The sequence below is a fragment of the Symsagittifera roscoffensis genome, chromosome 3 (assembly GCF_963678635.1).
Source record: "Symsagittifera roscoffensis chromosome 3, txSymRosc1.1, whole genome shotgun sequence".
Lineage (NCBI taxonomy): Eukaryota > Metazoa > Xenacoelomorpha > Acoela > Convolutidae > Symsagittifera > Symsagittifera roscoffensis.
The window spans coordinates 54,871,598-54,896,850 of record NC_087064.1 but is presented as its reverse complement, the minus strand read 5'-3'; the positions used below and the strand labels follow the sequence as shown (position 1 = coordinate 54,896,850).

General features: G+C 35.3%; 1 protein-coding gene across 3 annotated transcripts; it reads right to left on the bottom strand.

Annotated features, from left to right (window-relative positions):
- Positions 1-1,466: 1,466 nt before the first annotated feature.
- Positions 1,467-24,489, bottom strand: LOC134841258 (transmembrane and coiled-coil domain-containing protein 4-like). Of its 3 annotated transcripts, none has more exons than XM_063857119.1 (14): positions 24,246-24,489; positions 21,126-21,577; positions 19,117-19,507; positions 18,203-18,354; positions 17,284-17,304; positions 14,624-14,892; positions 9,020-9,183; positions 8,624-8,706; positions 4,895-5,071; positions 4,404-4,518; positions 3,542-3,703; positions 3,022-3,173; positions 2,384-2,487; positions 1,467-2,061 (listed from the first exon to the last, which is right to left on the bottom strand). In XM_063857119.1, exons 2-14 carry the CDS (start codon positions 21,559-21,561, stop codon positions 1,654-1,656), a joined length of 2,634 nt encoding a protein of 877 aa, XP_063713189.1. In that variant the 5' UTR covers positions 21,562-21,577; positions 24,246-24,489; the 3' UTR covers positions 1,467-1,653. The 3 variants fall into 3 exon arrangements, with proteins under 3 accessions (XP_063713189.1, XP_063713188.1, XP_063713190.1); XM_063857118.1 differs by lacking the exon at positions 24,246-24,489 and adding an exon at positions 24,080-24,239; XM_063857120.1 differs by lacking the exons at positions 17,284-17,304; positions 24,246-24,489 and adding an exon at positions 24,080-24,239.
- Positions 24,490-25,253: the final 764 nt, after the last annotated feature.

Here is a 25,253-nt window from a genome sequence, read left to right as displayed (position 1 = left end):
AATGATTAAAATTTTGACCTTATCGCGTAAACTGTCAATTTTTTCAACTTAAATATTAGGGTGTAGCCGTTTCTATAGGAAAGATCGCACAATCTTTTTTTGATTAGGCTTTAAATCCTAGATTTGTCTGGGTAGTTTTCGAGCAAACTTCAAAAAATTTCAAATATTTCCAAAATGTCAAAAAAATTGGCCTTTTTGAGGCCAAAAATTTTGTAGAAGCCTTGGAAAATTCCCAAAAAGAGAGAATACATACAAACGGGTATCTCGAAAGAACCCTTAACCTAAATTTTAACGCTTTAATTTTCGAGAAAATCAAAAATTGTCTAATAAATAGTCAATGTTTCAAAAGTTTGACATTTGCAAAAGCAATTAATTTCTTCCTACAAAAATAGGGTAAATCAGCTGTTGTAGAATAGATTTCAAAAACGATTCATTATGCAAAAACTTCGACATCAGACTTGGCAGGGTAGGTTTCGAGAAAAGTCAAAACTTCCAAAAAACAGTTATAAACTCAAAAAAAACTCTTCAAAAATAGACCCCCAGTTCAAATTATCGAAAGCAGTTGAAGTTGGAGTGAGGTGGAAACAGAATAAAAAAGACGCACAGTAGTAGCCAGTTTTTCCATTGCTATCAGTTTTTGAAAATCGCTGAAGCAGTTGTTCAGATAAGAAATCTAACTAGTGAAGTTCTAACTTTCTGTGCTACTTGCAAGGCAGCTGGCTATTCTTGATTTGAATTTATTTGCACTTATTGACCTGGATTTGAACTTATTATACAGAAGCAAAACTGGCCATTAAACCGATCCGATATAATATAGGTCAAAACCTATCAAGCCGAAAGTAAAGTAGAAGAAAAAACCAAAACAGCCGAAAAAAACCTGGTCATGAAAAACTTGAAAGAATTTCTAATAAGATTTTTAGCATTTTGTGCGATTCAAAGTGAGCAAAAAATTTTTGCTTTCATTGAAACGAATTAAAATTAGATCACTAAGCCAATAAAAAATACGCCGAAATCATTAGGGCAGCATAAGGTTTTTGATGTAAATTAGAACACTTAAAGCAACTATTATGTAAAAAAAAACAATTCTACAACAATGACAACTAAGTTGACAAAATATAAGCAGACAAACAATGAGCCGACAATTTTTTTTTGCGAAACAGAATATTTCTTGTTTGAAACAAAGACAAGTTCTGTCAGATTCGAAATCAGGAACTTTCAAGGTCCCACGCGTATTCTTTACCTTCAGACCAAGTGTGCCGGAGAGACAAAGAAATTAGAATGAATTAAGAACTGAACCTAAATTTACCATATATAAGTTTGACCATTCTGTGCCTAGAGTTATTTACGGAAAAAATCCTACTAACCGATTGCAATAACCTTACTATCACAAGGGTAATGAAGCATGTACTCAATCGCTAGAGAATTCTGTGAAACTGTGCTAGCTGGAAAAAATTCTAGAACCAGGTTGCATTACATTTACTAATCGCTAGGGCAATTGAATTAAGTTATTAAGAATATATATTAACATTGAACTTGAGCATACAGCACCATCAAGATAAAAACCGATTCTAACTATCTTTACACGTAGATAGGCCGAATTTACAGCTGCCATAAATTTGAGGCAAACTTATGGATATGAAACAGTATATGTCTCTAATTATAAGAACTGCTTTTCACAATTTTTTCGCTGCCATCAGTCGTTTTGTTTGTTTTAGCATTACTAAAAGAAGTGGAGTTTCTCATTGATTTTGAGGTTTCCTTTTCTGATTTTGATGCTGAAGAACCTGCTGTTTCGCCTGACTCCAACGCCAAATTTTTGCCACTAAGTGAAAACTTGTTCAGCATCTGCTTGACCGCTTTGCACTTGACCCCGCAAAATGAGAGTACTTCTGGCATCCGTTCCAGGTAGTCCAGATGTCCCTGAATGACTTCTGTGAGGTCTATGTTGACAATTTTTGGCTCCAGTGGAATGGGTCCTAATCCTGCTATTTTGGCCCTTAGAGAGGAGGAGCGGTAGATGAACTTCAACATCCAGTCGCCTTGTGAGAAAGCATTGATGACCTGAAGAACATGTAGTGCTCAACAAAATATGTTCCTTTAAAATACGCTATGCCACAGAACACCTACTACCAGTGAAATTAAACCACAAACTGCATGCTGCAGAAGATAATAAATAATCGCACTTATAAATGCAGGTGTCAGATAGCAGCCAAAAACTACTATAGATTGTGTGTTAACCAGATATGGGACAAAAAGATATGGGTCAAAGATATGGGTCAGCCTTCAATCAACACCTTTTCTCTTTAGTGATTAGGTGAGACACCGCGCGAAATAAACGAACCAGTGAGGTGTGATGAGGATATGGATGAGAACGACTACTCACTTGTCCTGATATGAGAGGAGCCAGTTTGACCCAGTCTTCTGGCCGGCCACTGCAGGGAGCACCAATGAGCACTATGTTGTGGATTATGCCCAAAGCAGAAGCACCTAATCATAAAATATCAACTTCAAATTTAGATGAAACACAACCCCTGTTTGAACAGGAACTCCAGAGTAACCAAAATCCAGAGTATCAAACCCTCTCATAGCTCCCATCATTCTATTGTACTAAATAATTCAATAGGCAGATAATTACTTTTATGTGGGGTTTAGTGTATTCTAGCCGGTTCCTGTGCAAGTAGTACAGAAGGTTCCGACCAAATAAAAACAAAATAGATTTTTTTTACTGTTCTTCAAATTAATGTTAATTTAGTGATTGGCGTGATTCATGATTCAAGAGCTATGCTATCGAGTAGAAACTTAGCAAGGCATAACCGACAACGTTAATTTTCATATTGAACAAAAACAGAAAAAAAATGAAAAAAAAAAATTATACGTCATACGTTAGTTGGATTTTACGATTTTAGGTTATACAAGTCTTTCATTATACTCAATAAACTGACCGGATATGGCGTTAAATTCAATCAATTATACAAAAAAATCACTTTTATATACCATAGAATATCGAATAAACAAATCTACCTCTGGATGATATTTCTTCGAGACATTGGTAGATGAGTTTGGCGCCCAGACTGACCCCTACCAGCGTGACCGGACGACAGCCGTGTTGCCGGGTGAGCAGCACTTCTGCCAGCTGCTTACCAGCTTGCACAGACCTACTATTGGCCACTGACCTGAACAACAGTGGAAAAGATAAAATGAAGGATGAATAAGAAATGCAAGAAATGCATGAAATAGAATCCGTACCCTACCCTATGAAATTTTAAAAAGGAAACGACACTTCCATTTTTTCGAAATATATAAAAAAACGCTCCTACCTTCTGTTTTTGTCCTAATTCATATCAGAGGAGCCTTGCAATGACGATTGAAAACTTATCACAAGTGAAGTATCATGACAAGAAGATAAAAAGGCGAAAATGAGCGTTGCAACAACTCAATCGACGTATCGAATCGAGACACGAATTAGCATAGTTGCGTCAACTTTATTGATTATGCAACGAGATTATTAAATTATCAGTGCGTCGACTTTGTTTCTGCTCACCATGGATTGTCAATGACTGATGATGCGCTGAGGAGAGCTGCTGGCCATGCTATGGCTGCCATGACACTGCTGAGCACAGTGAGCTTCAGAGCCTGGCTCATGGCCGCATTGACCACCATGTCCTTCAAGTACTGCAGACTGGATCCCAACTCCAACAGGTACCTAGAGGAGAGATCAACGTAAAAGGAGTTCGAAAACTGTATCAAGTTTTTAGCTATTCCAAAACCAAATTTTTGTCAAATTATCCAGTGCAGCCAATCAACAACACCAAATTACCAAATTGTCTCCGAATTCCGTCAAAAAACTTTTCAAAACAACATTTTCGTCTTAGGTCGTCGAAAAATTGCATACAGCCTAATAATAGTTTCCGTACTGTTTCTGGACAACCAAATTTGCATTTAGTCGACTTTAAAGCAAGAATCGAATAAGTTATTAAACATTCTGAGCATCCTACTAAGCTAGAGAGCATTAGAAACCACTTAGCATAGCGGTAAGGAGTTCACTTTCAGAACGTCAGATCGTGTATTCGACTCCCGGTCATGATAATCATAGTGTGGGAGGATGAGCTCTCTTGACCTCTAGCTTCAGATCTACCACAGCCTGGTCCATTTCGGCTGCAGTAGTTGTAACACGTGAAAAATCTAGATGTATAAAAAGACGGCTTCGAGTCGCAAAAAAGCTTCGCTCACCAAACAAATAACTCAGTTTCGAAAGTGTGGGAAACGATACTAATGGACTATCCTTAAACACACAAGTTAAGGCCTACTGATAGCTCCTCGGGAATTCAGAGGAGCCAAAATTATTTAAATGTTTGTTTGAAGAGTTTGCAGCCCTCCTTAAAATTTAACTTGGTTGAACAAACTTGGTTTCCCAGAGTAGACAGTACTGTTCGGGTGATATGTCCAAGGCGGCCCACTGCTGAGAAATGACCTCTCCCTCTCGCAACCAGCCGGGAATCGCGATGGCCACGTGTAGACCTTAACACATCAAACACGTTGCATCTAGATTTTAAACAAGTGAATACGGCGCCCGTTCACTGACTGCATTTAATCGATGTGATTCCCATTGTCTCGGAAACTTACCATTCAGCAATCAGAAACAATTTTATGCTATGTGTAACTTGGAGCATAAATATGCTCTCAAAAGGGTTTCATAATTATTGAAAATTAAAACAGTTATTGATCTGCATAATTTTCTAGCATAATTTATGCCGTCATAATGGTTTCATAATAATTGAAAAATTAAAAGTGTTATTTTGGCGCGCAATTGGGATGCATCAAAATTGCGCTGTAGAATAACGATGCTGCGTAATAGACTTCGCTTTACATGTACGAACAGTTCAAATAATCTAACCAACTTTGTCCGAGAGAGAAGTGAATTCGAATTGTTCCACATTTCCCACCCTTCTCTTCATCTTGTAGCCAACGAGTCCCGCTCCTCCAGTGCCGAAGATACTCGTGATCACCACCAGTCCCGCAGTGGACGCCATGAAAGCAGCACCCGCGCCCCCAATCAGAGCCCCGATGCCACCTAAGGAGGAGCAAGTTACTTTTTCATCGCCACAGAAATTAATACTATTTAAACGCTAGCAGTAGTTTTAACGATTTAACTATGTAAAGGTTGTTTACAACTACCTATACTATAACAAAACGACGTTTAAAATTTTCGGACACTGAAAATTATTTATTTAGTTTTTTTCATACCCTTGAATAGTGGTTTTAACCACAGAAAACTGAAATAAAAACGATTATGAGCTCCATTATTGTGCCAAATTTTACATATTTCTTTGTTCGCGCCAGGAAAACCCACACAACAAGTTGCGTCACTTCTCTTTAACTGGCTGTTTTACTCTCGATACTTCAGGGCAAATGTGAAGACATACAAGTGAAAAATTATTTAGATCAAGAAAAACTCACAAGAGATAAGCTAACCCTAGAAGAGCGACCGAGGCAAGTAGCCTGTGAAATTGGGCTTAGAGTAAAAATGATTCGATAGGGACAATCAAGCACGGAGAAGTTTCGCCCCGGTTCAAAGTAAGATCAGACACCCCGCATTGTCAGGCGCTAGGGAATTTAACTAAAACAGCCAAAGAATGGATAGATATCGCTCAAAAGGAGATATTGTCGCAGGAATCAGTCAAAGCGTTGAGGACGCTCATGGACCAAAGTCAGGTGCTAGCACTATCACTCCGAAACAAACACACGACAGGAACAATGAGAATCCTTTCAGGCACACTTGGGCCATCTTTGTCAAATAGTAATATTCAGCAATTACTTTCAACAAAACGCAGTTAAAATTGTGAGCCAAAGTAGAAGTATTCCAGAAAGTTTCGGACCGGAAATAGGGGTAAAAATGATTTAAAATATGCAATAATGAGTTCAAAAAGTCACAAATAGCACGCATATAACACATAAAGAGACTGTTAACAGAAAAAAAAAATTATTTATCCATTAGAATAAGGAAAAACTGTCAAACAGTTTTAGATCAAAGTTCGAAGCCCCTCGCAGTACAGGTCAAAAAATTTCCGGAAATATCATTCACATAGCCAGGGGAACACACCCGAATTTCATACAAGGCACCCAAAACGTGGACTTATGGGCGAGTCAAGCACATCAAACCCGCCTCCACTTATGCAATTAACTTCGAAGTTCAGCGCAATCGATCCTAAATCGACCAGAGGCACACATCAGCTCCAGTAGTAGAACTCAACCGATCTTCATCAAGTTCATGAGGGATGATTCCTCCCTATACCAGTAGCCGAATCTTCTCCAACCGAGAAGCCTACATCGAGTTAGGCCCATATCAGTACTCAGCAGCCAAACGAGAGCCAGCAACCGTATAAGCCAGGACAACAAATCTTCTCTGAAACAGGTTATCAAAAAACCAGCTTTTTGAAAGAGTAGACAAAGCCCATTGTACATACAACCTCAGACCTTTCAAAGTTGGTTCTATTGTCGTCCGCTAATGAACTTCAAGAACAAAGAAATACACCTCAGAGAATGTCCAGTCATATTCTCCCAACCATCCAAGCCCGCCACTCCAGAGTCAAGCCCAGTCATGTCCCAGCAGGGTCAAGATGACAACGCTACATCTACATCTTCTAGGTCACCAGGAAGCTAAAGGATCTTCACAATCATTGAGGCGAAAGAATCTTCACAATCATCAAGCATTAGAGATGCAAAAATTCCTGCATCGGCAAAAGAAATAGGCCCCACGCCTTCAACCCGTAGAAAGATGCGATTAATTTTAACATAAAGGCGAAGCTGCGCTTCGCAAACTCTAGCGAGAACACGACAAACAAGGAAAGCAGCTCTATATCGATGCGATCAGCGACTGAGAGTTTATGAGTCTCACGCACTCAGCCACAGACGCTTAATAAACAAACAATAGCAACAAAATAAATAGAAAACATATGCTATGACATTTCCGATGCTACCGATCGTAACCACAGCAAAGTGTCACCATAGAAGTGAACCCTTTTAATGAACACTTTTATTTGCGAGTTAGGTTGGAAAACAGAAGGTTCGTGCTAATATACTACGCTCTCAAGCTCGCAGTGTAAAGCATACTAAGAAGAACTGAAACTTATGAACAAAACTATTTATTGTTCCGACTTTCGTAATTTTTTTTTCTTCAGACAAAATTCGACTTTTTAACTAGCCATTTTTGACTGAACTTTTTTATATCATTCTAAAGCTATTGTTGTCCTGAGCTTAAATTTGAAAATATGTTTTTTATTCTGTGATCATTTTTCAAAAAGTTATGGGGGTTTAAAGATTGCCAGTTTAGCCAATTTGGGACAATTAACGCGCGATATATTTCGCACTATTAACGCGTAAGCGGAGATTTATTTTTTACATTTAAAATTTTTTATGTCATTACTGCTCCATAGACCTTAAAAGGTAGTCGGAACCTTGAGGGCTTCGCCCCGATACGAGTAGTCTTGTTGTTCCGACTTTCGATACGAAAGTAACGGAATATTTGTGCTCGGGGTGTTTTTTTTTCTTCAGACAAATTTCGACTTTTTAACTAGCCATTTTTGACGGAATTTTTAAATATCATTCCAAAAGTATTGTTGTCCTGAGCTTAAATTTAAAAAGATATTTCATCTGTGATCATTTTTCACAAAGTTATGAGGGTTTAAAGATTGCCATTTTGGCCAATTTGGGACAATTACGCGAGATATATTTCGCGCTATTAACGCGTCAGCGGAGAGTTAATCCGTCTTAGAAATCGTTCTAAATTGGTTGAAAGAAGCTTGCTTGCCATAAGTGGTTTGTTACAAGGAGCGTAATCTATTCTTTTATAGTTTATATGGCGTGTGGGGGGATGATTTTCATGGAAAAAAATTTCAATTTTTAGAAAAAAAAATTTTCCATGTTTTTTTTTAAATTTAATTTGTTAATGATATTTATGTTATTACTGCTCCATAAACCTTAAAAGGCAGTCGGAACAATCAGGGCTTCGCTCTGACAGAAGCAGTTTTGTTTACATTTAGTTACGTTAACTTTCTTCAATTTGAATGAATTTTTTGCTAGAGGGCGAAATATGACGGCTAATGTTTACACATTGTTGTTTAAGTAGAATGAGATTTGCGTTGTCAAGGCCGAGACAGGTATCCCAAATTTGCCATATTGATGAAGAAGTTGAACTGAAGTTGCTCACTTTTTGTTATTTGTCGAAAGATCAGTAACGTTTTCATTTGAAACTAGACAAGTTACACAACTCATTCAGCAAATAATCTGATAATTCATTTTGGATTCAAGTTCTTATTTTAGTTTCAGTTTAGTAAGAATTTTAGTAATAGGTTACTATTTCACAAACACAAATAAAACCAACGAATAGCTTCGACTATTATACATTTAAATTCAAACACCTGCTCAAGCTAAATAGATCTTTTCTAAGACATAGAAGCAATTCAGAAAATGGGAAAAAATAATAATCTAAAAAAGCGGGACTTAAAAAGCAGTAAATGCAGGTTTCTATCAAAAATGAGCGTTAAAAGTCCGCAGATAAGAAGAAATCAGACAAAATGAGCTGCCATACAAAAGGTGTGTAAGATATCACAATTAGAGATCGTACCTGCGACGAAGGGTGCCGCCAGTCCCCCTGTCAATCCAATCAGTGCTCCCCCTCCCACAGCTGCCAATCCAATCGCAAAATACCTGGAGCAAAATCTAATTACAATAACGTCATTTTTCATACTCAAAAATTTTAGAAAAACAAATAATTATGAAGGCAGTAGTTGGTTAAATATGATTGCCAAGGCGGTCTATGGATCTAATTCGATGGAAAGGTAGTCTAGATACTCAAAAGTTCATAGTTTCGGGAGCCCTACAGAATTGCAGTAAAGTTTTCAAACTTTTTGACTGCATACACCGCCTTTTAAAACCACTGCTTAGACAAAAAAATAAATGTCTATGTAGAATTGCGGGTAGGAGACGGGGTGAAAGATCCTAGTGTTGTTGAGAGCGTTACCTTTTCCTCTTGCTTTTCTTCTTGGATGCCTCTTGTGCCTTCTTCTCCTCAGTCGACATCTGGTACTGTTCAGCTGCACTCTGCATGAAGTCCACGAAGGATGCCTCGTGTATCTCGTAGTCTGCCTGGGAGAATCCGAGCGACTTGCTCAAACGCATGCACAGCTGAAACAAACATTTCCAAATTTAAATTCGACAGCGTAGAAAACAATTTTTCGCACGTTATTTCAATTACACTACTGCTTATACTTTCCGTTTCAAATTTTTATCCTTTAAGCTGCTTAGCTGAGCGCCCAGAGGAAAAATGAGCAAATAGAAAGGCATGATAATGCAATTAGATGCAAAACTAGGCCTTGAAAAAAATTTGGAGCTCGCACTCTCAACATGCCGCTACATAGACACCACATACAACTCACTACTGGCAACTTACGCCTAATACTTCTACATTAGGCCCATATTCCACTAATTCACACTACCTAGACTAACAAACCACGCAGCAAGGATAGCAATTTAAAGTTAATGTCAAATTTTTGGCAATATCCTTTTCAGCCAACGAATCTGAACCTAAAACTGCTCAATTAGACGCCTGAATATGCTTTTTTTATTTGAGCACGTAAAAAGTCATATCAAAATATCTAATTAACCTAAAACAACCATTTTTTGACCAATTAAATTCCGGTATTAAAGGTCACCGATATTGCCAACAATTTGGCATTAACTATAATATAGCAGGCAGATAACTTATGCTGTTCAAACAATCAATGCAACAATAACTTTGCACACAAACAGTAATGAAATAGCAAACTAGGTAAAAAATGGACACATCTACTATGACACAATCGATGCTCGAGTAATAATCGGTCGCCATCATGTCATTAAAACGAGCCCCAAAAAATTTCAAGGAACGGATATCTGTTACGATCTTAGAGGCAAGATAAACCTTTTATGAAAAAATCGTAAAATACAGACAGTTCAGTATACAAGTACTATAATTAGTAGCAAAAAGTTCGGACAGACCTAGCAAAACGTTCGGACAGACCTAGCAAAAAGTTCGGACACACCTAGCAAAAAGTTCGAAAAGAGCAATCAGAGCTTTTCGACGCTTTTTTGCATGCAAAATTTGAAGCCGAACAACCTTGAATTTTTTGTCAGACCAAGTTCAAAATGCTAGATCGTCGATTATCCGATGATTATGCTAGCCAATTTTAAATACTGCAAAGAACATCCAGATTTTACTATGAAACAGTTCGACGCTTCGGATGCAATTGCCCGCCGTGGTTATAGGTTTTGAGCGAAACTCGGATCTACTCAACAATTTTTTTTGTCAGACCAAGTTCAAATGTCGAAATTTCGATGTTATGTTTATTTCAGTTTTAATTTCCGTTGATGTCTAGACAGTTGCTCTTTTTAACTAATTCTGTCTGTCCGAACTTTTTTGCAACTCTCTATAATAAAAAAACATCCATTTCAAAACGAAGTTTTACACAGAGGTGAAGCAGAACTTCGCATCTCTTGACTGAGAAAGAATAACGAAATCAAAAAAATATATATTTTTTTTGCAACTCTCTATAATATTTTTTTGCAACTTTTTTGCAACTCTCTATAATAAAAAAACATCCATTTCAAAACGAAGTTTTACACAGAGGTGAAGCAGAACTTCGCATCTCTTGACTGAGAAAGAATAACGAAATCAAAAAAATATATATATTTTGCGAAAAAGTGAAAAAAAAAAACACAAAATAGTCAAGTAACAACAAACAGCGTAAAATATAGCTTTACTTTTTTACTTCTTTACTCATTCAGCCGAAAACGACCTAAATAAGCGTTGTCCTGAAAAGTTTTTGCACAATTAAATTTAAAGACTTTGAACTTTTGTAAGACAAACAACCTGATTTTTTAGCAATCATTTTTTGCCCTTGAAGCAACATAAATCAAGGTAACTAGGCCGAAAAAACATAAGCGAAGAATATTCAAGCCGAATGAAACAAACACACAAAAAAAAATATACAAAGTCAGGGATATTAATTTTTAAATTACAGGAATACAACAAAAATCCTTGAAACTACGACAACAATTGCTGACCACACAAGAAAACTCTTTAGGGTGCAACTAAGCCAACAAAATATAAACAGACAAACAAAAGTCCGACTATTCAATTTTTCCCGGAAATTTTTTTAAAATAGATAAATACTAAACAAAAAAACAAGTTCCGGCCAGGACTCGAACCCAAGACCTTAGTGCATACAGACAACCGCGTTACCTCTAGGCCAAGTGGGAAGCAGTCTCGAAGGTTCTTTGGTTCACTAAAAAAAATTAACTTCAAATTCAACTTCAGATGTAAGAAAAGTTGTTTACGGAAAAAAAGTAGTTACAAGACACTTGCTTTCGCCTTTAACAAGAACTCAAGAAGTTATAAAGCTGTGAACACTGACACGAAAAACAAGGAATACTTCTTTAACTGTCACTTCGATCAGTCAAAACATAAAAACTACTCTCCGAACTTGGCATAACAAACTTTAGCGAGCAACAAAAGTAGTACACTAATTACCAAAGTTGCCTCAATTTTTTCTCTAAAAAAAACGATTAAATCGAAGGTAAACATAATTATAAAGAGCTCTAACAATTTTAGAAACACGTGAGTTCTCAGTACGCCCTTAGATTCTCAGTACGTTCATAAAGCGCAGAATAGAAAATGAGTCCGATAAGTCGCAAAATTATTGAACTCGAATTCTGATCTGTCGCATATTCAGTCAGCAAATAGTTCAACTTATTGTCTGATGATCAAACAGAAAAAAAAACAGCAGCAAAATAGTGACCTTCTCAGTCGCGCCATTGTATTGCAATTTTGTCAAAAGAGGTAGAAACTTTATTCAAAACAATTAGCGCCTGTTTTCGCTGCCAGGAAGCTGCAAGCAGAATTAGGATCGAAAAAAGCTGAAACATATACGACTTGGTAGTCTTTGACCAATTGGACAGTTTATGGAACTTATGCAACTTTTTATTTATTTATAGTCCAACAATACTGATCAAATTGGTACCAATGAACCTTTTTCATTTGTCTTTAACACTTTTTCATTTTCAGAACCAGAAATTGGTCGAAATTCAATAATGAAATTGAACGCAAAAAAATTCAAAAGAACTTAGATCAAGAAAAAAATGGCTTGTCAAATAGTTCAACCGTCGAAGAGTCGATATTTTTTTAACACAAAAGCGAAGCGGAGCTTCGCATTACTTGCGATACAACAAACATAAAAAAACATTAAAAGTACATGCCAAGCAAAACATTTGAATTTAAAATCAACAACGGAACAAAACTGACGAAGCGAAAACAAAGCCGACAATTTTTGAGCAGACACCACTTGAGCGAAAAAAAATGATTTTGTAAAAAAGTTTCAGGTCCCCTACAAACACAATGAAGAATACTTGCAAACTTGCAACTATAAACATAGGCGCTACGCGCAATACACCGAAGGCATAGAAACTGAATAAATACATACATAAATAAATAAATAAATAAATAAATAAACGCAAAACTGAAATGTACAAATAATTAAATTAACATGAAAAAATATATATCTCATGAACAAATAACCAAACAAACAGACCCATAATATAAATAAATGAAAGTAAATGAATTAAATAAATACACATACATAAATAATAAAAGCAAAACTAAATAAAAGAAAGAATAATTAAATAAATATAGAAATAAATATCAACAAATAAACAAAACACACCTGTAAATAAATAAGCAAAAAAAAAATAAATCAATACATAAATAAATAAATAAAAACATAAATGAATACATAAATAAATAAATATATAAATAAATAAAAGCAAAAGTGAAATGTACAAATAATTAAATAGACATGAAAAAATATATATGAACAAATAACCAAACAAACAGACCCATAATATGAATAAATGAAAATAAATAAATGAAATAAATACACATACATAAATAATAAAAGCAAAACTAAATGAAAGAAAGAATAATTAAATAAATATAGAAATAAATATCAACAAATAAACAAAACACACCTGATAAATAAATAAGCAATAAAAAAATAAATCAATACATAAATAAATAAATAAATACATAAATAAATACATAAATAAATAAATAAATAAATAAATAAAAGCAAAAGTGAAATGTACAAATAATTAAATAGACATGAAAAAATATATATGAACAAATAACCAAACAAACAGACCCATAATATAAATAAATGAAAATAAATAAATTAAATAAATACACACGCAGAAATAATAAAAACAAAACTAAATGAAAGAAAGAATAATTAAATAAATAAACAAAACACGTGATAAAAATAAACAAAAATAAATATGTACATACATAAATTATAAATAAATATAAGCAAACTAAACATAATTAAATAAATAGAAGAACAGATAATTAAATAAATAAAGATGAACAAATAAAGAAACAAACATACGCAATCACGTGACATAGCGCGATATAGTCCAGCCCACATGATAATTGATAACTGTGGACGTTATTTGTCGACACTTGACAACAGACAACATTAAAAAAAAAACCGTTACACGATACCATAACACCTTGACTAAAGTCTTCGGTGTAATGAACATAGCCAACTGACAGTTGGAAAAAAATGAACGCAAAAAAAACACTGACTTAAGTTTTGAAAAAATCTCAAACTTCAAATTTCGAAGAAAAAAATAATGTCCTTCAACCTTTTCGAATTTCTAGAAAATTTATAAATAGCAATTTTCTGATAAAACTAACCCAATTTGAGAAAACTGGATCATTGGATAAAATTTTTAGTCCGCTGGGAAATCCCATAATTAAATTTCATTTCAAAATTAGAAGTTGATCACGTTTTTCGTGATTTTACATTCGATAGTGTAGTTTGCCTTCCTTTTACCAAAGGACTTGAACTAACTTAGAAAAAATCAAAAGTCAAACCTCGAAAAAGTAAATTTGAGCCTGAACAAATTTACTGACTTTTCCAAAAAAAAACAAAAAACAATCATCGCGACCTATGTAAGAGTCTGAATTACGTTAATCGAGTTAAAAAACTGGCATGGTCTCGGATTCGAACTCTTGATCCTTCGCGACATATCCCCGTTCCTTACCACACTACTGGTCCAACATTTTCCTGAAAATTACCTTCATTAATAAAGCAAGCTATCAAATGATTCTGTTAACTAGCTGTTAACTAGAAAAAAAAAGACTATATTCCATTTTGATAACGCTTGCTAATCGCGAGCGTAAAAACACTGTTTAACTATCGAGTACAGACGATATGCCAACTAACGACCGGCTCACTCTGCTTCACTTTCATTCAGCACAAGAGACATATTACACGTTAACTAGTTCTGGCTCTACGGTACCAAAAACAAATCGGGACAAAAACACCAAGGCTTGTAATTAAAACTTCAGAATGTATATGCTGAAATTTCCTTTTGACCGAACAATTATTCGACGTAACCTTGATTTTTGTAATGTGTTCTTTTTTGTTTGATTGGTTAAATAAAATTGGAGAACTGGAGATAAGATAGTCAACGCAAAACTGATATAAACCCTTTTTTTCCCAGAATATTTTAAACGAAGCAAACCTACCTCTCTTGATCGGGCATCGAAGGTTCCTTTCCTCATTGAAACCTGCAACGAATCTAGAACCAATATCGATGACATATTATCTTCCTTCTGTGCCTTGTAACCTGAATCATCAGCTGACGACGTTTCCTTCTTCTCTGCTGATGTCAAATCAGCTTGTGAATCAGAAGTTTTGGTTGAGGATGACGCTTTCTGCTCTTTCAAGAACTCAAAATGGGGATCCATAAGGATACATTGCACGTAATCTTCTATGATAGCCATGCCATCCTCCACTAAAATTTTTAATTTGGAATCAAAATTTGGGGAAAATGTCTCAAAATAATTCAAAAAATGGAGGCTCCAAACTCACGACCCCACCAACATTCCGGCACTCCAGGGACTAAGAAAATCAAAACTAGCAACCAAAGGAGGATTTTTGCAGAGGATAATTTGTGCGGCGAATTCCCATAGATATCAAATTTCATAACTCCCGGTAAGCAAAATCAGACCCATGAGTCCCAAAATTATTCTTTTTGACAACGAACAGTTGAACTAAGTGTTTACTGTTCAAACAGCATAAATAAAATAAGCGAATGAAATTCAACCTTTATTGCAATTTGCGGTCATGCCTAAGCGACGGAATGGCTATGAATGGCCATGACTCAATGCATAAGGGAAGCTATTCAATTTGGGAGCTATTAATACCCATCTTACGTTCGTGCCAACATTTCGTGAATAAGAAGTTTTTGATGCGTAATTTTCTTAGAATCAGCTGAGATCCATTCGCATTTATATAACTACATTGAATACAATTCGTAGACTAGCTACAGTCGCAGAGCAAAAAAAAAATTGCCATTTTGTTTAGAACCGATGAAATTAGCGAATCGATCATTTGAGTTGTTAATAGAGAGGCGAAGACGAGCTTCGCACCACTTGCGATACAACACAAAAATACAAAATAAAATAAATCAATTTTTTTAAACTGAAAAAATAGGTCTGCCAAACATTAAATTTTCCCATGTCTTGCTGAAAGTTAACTCTAGAAGAAAGATTTTATAATTTTTCTATACTTTCAATTCCACCCTGAAACTAGAATAAATAATACTTGCACTTGCAAATTAAGCCGTGAAGATCTTGCACTTAAGAAGTAAAGAAGTGAACAATTAAGAATTAAACGCTTTAACATAAGAAATGAAGATCCTCTAGAAGAGTAAAGAGGAGGTCCTCTAGGAGTGATCCTGTGGACAAAGTTGTTTACGGGAGAAAAGTTTAGTACCCGATTGCAATACCCTTGCTTATCGCAAGGTTAAATAAAAAGATGTATGAATTGTTAGAACATAACTTGACTTTTCGCTGAGGATTTTTCTTTATTTTCACGCTTCTGTCGTTTTTTTGCAAGTACTGGAAAAACAGAGTTGAAACTCTTTATAACAAATTCATTCCAAATCAACTTAAAAATGAATCAAATGTCAAACTGAAAAAAAAAAATTTGAGCATGATCAACTTTTAAGATTTTTCATGAAAAAACACACAATCTAAATTTGTGTCTTCACTTTGTTCATTGACACTTCATTAACGACCACATAGCCGCGACAAAAAATGTGAATTAACTCTGTTTTTTTTATATGATCTTGCTACAACTGCTCAAAATCTGACGCACTATTCAAGAAAACAAAAAACCGAATCATAGTTTTTTGAAAAGGAATGACAATTTTTTAAAATCGAATTTGCCTTAAGACACTGATTTTCTAAAGGTTTGGTATGATTGTCACTTTATTGATAAAAGTTACCCAAATTACGATAATTGGATTGGCAGATTTTTTTCTCTGGGATAACTAGAAATTGAAAAGCACTTGTGAAACTGAAAATCAAGCCCTATTTTACCCGCTATTCGTGCTTTTGTTATTCGCGCGTGTAATTTGACTTCCATGTAATAAATCTGGAGTAGAAAAAATATAATTTTCTGTTAAAAGCAAAATAACAACAGCGCGATCTCCTGAACTCCAGCGCGAAGTAAAATAAGAAAGACAATATAAAATTTTAACACAGAAGCGAAATTGCGCTTCGCAAAAACCAGCAAGAAAACGACAAAAAAAAATCAGCTCTATAAGGTGGAACACAAAAAATTAGAAATAAGCATCAAATTCGTAAAACTGTTGCTACGCGACGACTTCGACCCAGCGACCTCGATATAAAGAGTCTGCCGTCCTCCCCACTCGGTCACGGACGCTTAGCGATCTCCTAACACTGGCCACAAAGAAAGCAGAGAACAGATGCTATGAAATTTCCAATGCTACAGATCGTGATTAAAGCAAAAGTGCCACTAAATTGAACAATTTTATTTGAGAGTTAGGTTGGAAAAAAGTAGGGTACTACTAATACACTATGCTCGCAAGCTGGCTAGTGCAATGAAGTTAATTTACACGCATCTTATCAATTTCTTTTCTAATTTTGCTTCAGTAGGATCTTTTTAAAGAGCGCCATCTATCGTTAGTTCCGACTTCAGCCATGTATTTCAAGTTTCGCTCATTTCGTCGGTTCAAAACTAAAACTTGCGACCTTTTTGTACTGCGACAATATGCGAATTAAAGGACGGATGAAAACCCAAAACTCAAGTTCAGTTGATTACATCTGCAAAGTCAGAACTAAAACCGCAGCTCTATAAATTTTCAAGCCCTCGTTACCTTTTGCAGTCGAACAAGATTCTGAAAATGAAAACATTCAAAATAAGAAAGTGTTCTATGGTTCACAACTTTTTAAACAAGCAATTAGTTATTAACTTAAAACATTTCAACACGTATCCTTTAAAAACAGGTGGCCATTACACCGTGCGTAGAATGTCTTAGCTAATTATCTTTCCAATAGGAACTTTCAATTAATCTCGATGCAGCTGTAAAACGGTTAATAAACAAAAAATAAATAAAGATTTATATTTTACTTTCCGTAGAGGTCTGGGTATTCTCATAACAAGTGTAAGGGCGCGAAAACTTTCAACCAGCCAACTTATCGGGGATCGGACCTGCCTATTAGCATGAGTGTCGATTAGCATGCCCATGTTAAAGAATTTATTTTGAAGACTCGCTACTTCGCGTTTTGTTTACTCAAATTTGCTATTTCAACATCTTGCACTTAACAGAAATTTTAATGTACCCAAAATTAAATTTTTACTCATGAAAAGTTTTTATCATTTTGGTACTTGTGAATACCCACCTCTCCGGGACCGGCCTTTTAGCATGTGAGCCGATTAGCATGCTCATTATCAATAATGTACTTAGAAGATTCGCTATTTCACGTTTTGTTTAACAATTTTGAACACAGCCAAATGTTTAATAAAGTTAAAGTGAATTTTTAACTCCCCTAGCAAATCAAGTGGTTTTCGAAATTACTTAAAATTTTAGGCATATTTGCTTTTTGTCTGAAAGCACACTCAGTTGATGCAATTAACACATGCTAATTGCTACACGCCCGGATTACCCAGTTAAAAATAAATCAAATTATGAATAGTTGGCGTTTTAGATGACCCTTTACGGAGCCGCAGTACATTTGCACTGACCGTACAATGAACTCAGGTGGTACAGGATATTAGCTATAACTAGTGCCAACCAAGTGCGTGTGAGTAGAGTGTCTGTTCTATGCTCTCCGGTAGTTCCAGGTGGTTCTTCAAGCCATGCAGGAACTCCCTCAAGTACTTCTCGTGCAGCTTAGAACACTCCTCCCCACTCGGCAGAAGTACCTCTTTATTGTCCACTTTCAGCCTGAATTCAATCACAATTCAATCTCACCAAGAAAATCGGTAAATTGTAAATTTACCGATTTTCCGGTAAATTTACCGGTAAATTGTAAATTTATCTCGCCAAGAAATTGTAAATTGGCGAGATTGAATTATTAACTGATAATTAAATTACAAGAAAGAAAAAAAAAAACAAATCGCAAAATCACGTCTTCAAAAAAATTATGACCTATCCGAGCTAAGCACTAAATGAACGGCAAAAAGACAGGCACGTATCTAGCATTCAAGTTGCGGAGAACATTTCTGATACGTTAATAAGTTTATATTTTAGGGCTGGCAAAAGCTTCAAACTGCGTCACAAACAATAGTGATCATTCAAATTGAAAAAAAATCGGCTACTTAAATTATTGAGCAGAACCGGTTGCTAACAGTGTGTTCCGACTACCATAATTTTGTGAGAAAATTCAAGAAAAGTTCTGCAACAAGCAGCAAAAATGAGCTATCTGCTATCAAACAGCAAAAGTTCAGCAGTCTGCCATCAAATTTCAAGAAAATGTCTGAAAACCTGAAAGATGCAGACCAATTTATATTGATACTGAGGCAACTTTTTTAATTTTTTTTGAAACCCGAATCACGACTAATGGGGCTTAAATGATATCACACTTGACTTCCAACGAAATTCCATTCAGGTGCTTAAAATTGGGCGGAAGAACGACCCTACGACATAGTTTTTTCTCTTCACTGCGTGAATCGGTCGGATTAATAATCGAACCGCATAATTACTCACCGACATGTGTCACCGAGTAAAACAGCCACCAAAGTAGCATAGGAGAATTTAGTTGAAGTCTTCAGTTTGTTCAGCTCCAGATCCATCATTTCAACACTACTCGTGGAAGAAGCGGGCGACAGGGATGCCGAGTTGGTAGTCGAATCAGCCGATACTAGAGAAAAGATGCCACTTGACACACTGTCCGCTCGTGTGGTATCCGAATGAACTTTCGGCTCATTGCAACTTTTTGAATCAGCATTTGCTAGAGTTGCTTCGAAATCTGAAGGCGACATCATGTTCAGATTTTCCATGTTTTTTCTGGCCGAATTTGGGATCATTTTTGAGGAATCCACCGATAAATTAGTCTTTTCTGACGTCACAAAATCAGATGAAGGCTCAGTTGGGGTATCTGTAATAGAAACAGATTCGTCTGACTCTGAGGGAATGTACCAAGGCATTTAAAAAACAAACCAAAGAACCGTTCCAATAAAAAATAAATTAGTAATCTGGCTCTGCTTTTAAGCTCTTGATTCAATTCCGGGATGAAAAATAGAATCAATCAAAACCAATCCTGAGCTGCTTGAAATGCATTTTTAGGTTGCAAAACAGCACAAAAATAGATATAAAACAAAAATTTTGAAAGCGACACAGGAAATTTGCGTTACGATTTATTACTTTGGACCATGTTCATAGTTAAAAGTTTTCAGCTGAACGCTTCCAAACTCCAGTAGATAGTTCAAATTTGATAAACACTCGCTAAATCCCATTGATGTAGTATATGGTATGCGAATTTTTACCAATTCCTTGTGGAGCATTTAGAAAAATAGGAAATGTCTACAAGGAAAGCCTACATAAAAATCAGCCTCCAGCTTGCAGAATAGAGAATTGGCATAGCCTTCAAGCAATAGCTAGACCTTAATTAAACTTTTATGAACACTTAAGTTGTGTATATCAAAGGTACGTCAACAAAAAAATCGCGCTGTTGAATTTAGAAAAACTAACAGACTATCAGGTTATAGGGTTTCCATTCTGATTCAAAGGCATATGTGGTTTCGGCTTTTATATTTATCTGCTAAGGAGGCGCTGAATCCATGTTGGCTATGTGAATAAATCGTTAGTATAACAAAATATTCAGTGCTATTTCACAAGAAAAAGACGCAAGTGGACTGAAGAAAAAAGCAAAAGGTTGGAAAAACAGAATTATCATTTTTATCAGAGGGATAAAACGGACTATTTGTTTTAATTGAAAAAGTCTGAAAACTAAGAGATGCCATACAGCATGGCGCCCGTATTTGTCCTCTTCGCAAAAAACACCCTATAAAGAAGTTGGTCAAATTGGCAATCAGACAGCAATTTTTTTTGGATCTATCCAACTTTAGGCTTCCAATTAACAAAAAAGCTTTCAAAATTCACAATAATAACAACCATAATAAAGATAAAAATAATCTGGATCTACTTAACAATTGCCCTCCCTTTGGTATCTGCTTAAGAATTGTCACCCTATTAATAAAAGCAGTAAATAGCACTAGAGATTTTTATTCAAAATTCGAATTTAAGTGCAATCTGATTGGTCAAAATTGCGTTACTTTAATCTACTAAATAATTGCCCCCTTTCTTAAAAAAAGGGGGGGGCAATTGTTAAGTAGATCCAATAACCTTAATAACAGTAGTAATAGTAATAATAATAATAATAATAATAATAATCATAATAATAATAATAATAATAATAATAATAATAATAATCATAATAATAATCATTAACAAAAATAATTTAATTTCAGGCTTATCAAATTAGTTTCGAGCCTGCGAGAACGTCATTAGACAATGTGACCCGATTTAAACGTCTGTGATTATTCAAACTATGATATGCTATATGTCTAAAATACTGAACCCACTAAATTAAAATGAAAAATTTTATGTTTGAAAATCCCCTTTCTTCTCAGGGACAAATTTACAGTTCAAATTGAAACAAAATAGCCTTTCAGAGACACCACGCTAAAAAAAATAATGATTTGGAAAGCACTTACCATTTTTGGCCATTGCTCTAATTGGTGAAATTGGCATCCCTAACTCTTCAAACTCAGAATTCGTATTCAAACTGGGTTCTTTCTGTTTTAACACTTCCTCCGTTTCCCGTCCATCAGTAATACTCTCACTACCATCAGACATGTTGTTCACGTGCTGTTCAATTGATCCTTTCACATCCCCTGCACTTGAATTGCGGTTGGCTTCTCCTTCGATCAAGTTCAATTTTCCTTCCATTGAGTTCAGTTTTTCCCCAGATTCACTCTGGCCTGTAATCGAATTATCGCCATCTTTACCTGTGGAATATTGATGGTTGTTTTCTGAATCGCTACTAACATCATTTGTTAATACATCAATGTCACTTGCGACAGATGGTAGCATCACAGTGGATTTATCCATACCAATATCATTATTTTCTGACGCTGTAATTTCATCCATAATCCAATCATCTGGCCTTTAAAAACAACTATATCATTCAAACAGTGAAATAACTTTGGATTGAGTTCAATTACAGGGTACTGCGAAATGAGATAATTTATGTTTTTGCAGTTGTACTTTACAAAAAATGGAAAGTTGATTGGAAAAATATATTGCACCATCAGGAACCGCATATGCTCTTAGTTTCAACGAAATTCACAGTGCCAGTAAAATGAAGTCAGTTCCGGTTTTTAAGTAGGCGGAGAAGAACACCAAGTCACAGTAAAGTCGTTTTGAGTTAGTGTACAAAAATATGGTCAAAAATGATCAAACAAAAACATTTCCGCTTAGCCACAAAAAACAGTCGATCATCATTTAAATTTACTACAAATAATTATAGAATTACAAACAGAAAACCTGAAACAGAGGTTAAGCAGAGCTTCGCATTATTTGCGATATAAAAAGAAGACAAATATTTTTCACAAATACTAAAGAAAAAAATCGTAATTCATACACAAAAACAATGTTTTCGTTTTTAAGCCTCTAAAAATGTTGAAAACAAAATGATTCCCAGTGAAATTGATCAAAAAAGAGCTTATTCAACGGTCAAACAAACTTGAAACTTACCAAAAAAAATTTTTTCCAAGAACTCTTCGAAACTTTCTACCTGGTTTTCAAGTGCAACACCCAGAAATTTATGAGAATAAAGTTCTGGTAATAGAGAAAATTAATGGCTGGAAAAAATGAAATTGAATCAAAAGCTATGTTTTTGTGCACTTCTCAAAATTTTAAACTTTCAGAAATATCTTAAAACAAGAGGAAAACCTTGGAAAAAACACACTCTGCGTCAGCAATAAACTATCCACTTAATGAAGTAGTCGCAAGAAATATTAAACATACAGGAGTATGAGGGGGAAAATAAAAAGAAAACTAATGCTAAAAAACTTATTCAGTAATAAGGGATTTCTCAATGATTTTGAATGAAAGGATTTGATGTTAGTTGATGTTTTGAAAATAAGACAAGACTACTCGTATCAGGGCGAAGCCCTGAATGTTCCGACTGCCTTTTAAGGTTTTATGGAGCAGTAATAACATTAAAAAAAATAAATGTAAGAAAAAATAAAATGAAATAATTTTCTAAAATTTGATTTTTTTTTTGTGAAAATCGTCCCCCCACACACCATACAAAGTATAAAAAGATAGATTTCGCTCCGTGTAACAAATCAATTATGGCAAATAAGCTTCTTTCAACCAATTTGGAACGATTTTAAGACGGATTAATTCTCCGCTCACGCGTTAATAGCGCGAAATATATCGCGCGTTATTTGTCCCAAATTGGCCAAAATGGCAATCGTTAAACCCCCATAACTTTACGAAAAATGATCACAGGTAAAATATCTTTTCAAATTTGAGCTCAGGACAACAATACCTTTCGAAGGATATAAAAAATTCCGTCAAAAATGGCTGGTTAAAAAGTCGAAATTTGTCTGAAGAAAAAAAAACCCACCCCGAGCACAAATATTCCGTTGCTTTCGTATCGAAAGTCGGAACAACAACCAATGAATCACACTAAAAACTTGTAAGCCCGGTTGCTGTGCAAGTAGCGCAGAATGCTCGTATCAGTTTTTCTCGACATTGAGAAAACTTTTTGAAAGAAGTTTTTCGATTTCGAATAAATTCAAGCATTCACAAGCTTGCTCGGAGCTGCTTGATATTCCGGTGAAAAACTCACCATCGGCCATTTTTACTTCCCACACTGAGAATTTTCGGAGCACTAACTTTAGGAAATATGAAATTAGACTCGAAGTCAGAACTAGATGGAAGGTTTCACGCGATCGGAAAATTAGATATCCTTAACTTTTAATGTGCTTGACAAAATTAAATTGAACACCAAAAATATAGTTCAGAAGCAAAAAAAAGAGTCCAGAACTTAAACAAGACTGCTCGTATCAGGGCGAAGCCCTGAATGTTCCGACTGCCTTTTAAGAAAATCACCACCCCCCACACGCCATATAAAGTACAAAGTGGTAAATTTAGCTTGTAGTAACAAATCAATTATGGCAAATAAGCTTCTTTCAACCAATTTAGAACGATTTCTAAGACGGATTAAATCTACGCTTACGCGTTAATAGCGCGAAATATATCGCGCGTTAATTGTCCCAAATTGGCCAAAATGCCAATCTTTAAACCCCCATAACTTTACGAAAATTGATCACAGGTAAAATATCTTTTCAAATTTAAGCTCAGGACAACAATACCTTTTTACTGATATTAAAAAATTCCGTCAAAAATGGCTAGTTAAAAAGTCGAAATTTGTCTGAAGAAAAAAAATACACCCCGAGCACAAATATTCCGTTACTTTTGTATCGAAAGTCGGAACAATAATGAGAGTTCAGCGAAAAAAAATTGATGAAAATAATTCAAAAAAGCTTATTTTTTGTGAGTAAAAATTAGTGTATAAGAACCTCAAAAAATTATAGGTTGTAGAAAGAATTAGTAGTCAGAATATATGCATATTTTAAGCTGCAATGAGACTTACCATCCAAAAAAAAAACAGTTATATCTTTGAAATCCGGTCAAATAATTCGTAGTATTAATGAAATCAACCAACACGAGCAACTATTGAATTTTTCCGGTGAGAAAGAGCGTATAAATTTGCTCTCAAGATCAATAAATATACACTAGTGTACTTTAATACGACTTACCAAGTAATGCAAAACGTTGCAAAGAAAATATGAGCACAGCATCACAAAAACTTGCTTAATATAACGTCATGTTGTATTTAAACAAACGTTGAAGCAAGCTTTCACAAAGGCATTGTCGGTTCATTCCGTCAAAGCACCATACGAACTTTAATTTGAAGTTCATGTTTCATTTCTCACCGTAGTAACTACTAAGTTTGAATTGGCGTATGCCACCTCTCCTACTCCCATTGTACTAATACCAACCAACCAATATTTTCCTGAAAAAAAAAAACAAATTATTATTTATGCGCAAAGAATTGAAAATAGCCAAGGTGCACTCAAAAATTGCGAAATACAATTCATGGCGTGTCACCTTGACAAAAATTACTCGTTTCTCATAAGATTTTTGAAAAGTTTGTTTTGTTGATTGTTTCGTCGTTTTGTGGGGGAGAAAAAAAATGAAATTTAGAATCCTTATGAAAAACTTAGCGCCTAAACAAGGTTTTATATTTCACAGTAGCATTGCAAACAAAATCATGATAATGAAAATCATTACGTTAGTTTCAGGCTAAAATAACGTTTATGCTTGTTATAAACCGCATTTACAATCATTTAACTTTATCCTGAGCAATCGTTGTCAGCCTGAGTCCTTCTGGTCCAATTTCAGATGTCTATGAGCGCAAATTTATTTCATATCCAAAACTTTTAAGCTTCCATTCTATTTTTATCGGTGATGACAAAAATGTAAAAAAGAGCATTCTTTTTTTTTTAAAGTCGGAAGAACTAAGAGAAAAATTCAAGACAATCATGAGATCTTAGCTTACCTAGCTGTTCAATACAGGGGCGGATTTAGGTGGGGGGCGGGGGGCGGATGCCCCCTCCCCCTCAGGGATTCGACCCCCTGCCGACCCAAAGGGTCCCCCCTTTGATACTTTTTAAGAAATCCATTTTTGGCCGACCGACCCTAAAATTTTTCTAAAGGCGCCTTTGGCGCCAATATATACTCCCTTTGAGGGGGAGCACGCGCCA

Coding starts and splice junctions, on each gene's coding strand:
- LOC134841258 (XM_063857119.1), bottom strand. CDS start 21,561: ATGGATGAAATTACAGCGTCAGAAAATAATGATATTGGTATGGATAAA. Junction 9,184..14,623: donor TCGATGCCCGATCAAGAGAG/GTAGGTTTGCTT, acceptor TGTTTGTTTCAG/CTGTGCATGCGTTTGAGCAA. Junction 5,072..8,623: donor GGCGGCACCCTTCGTCGCAG/GTACGATCTCTA, acceptor GCTCCTCCTTAG/GTGGCATCGGGGCTCTGATT.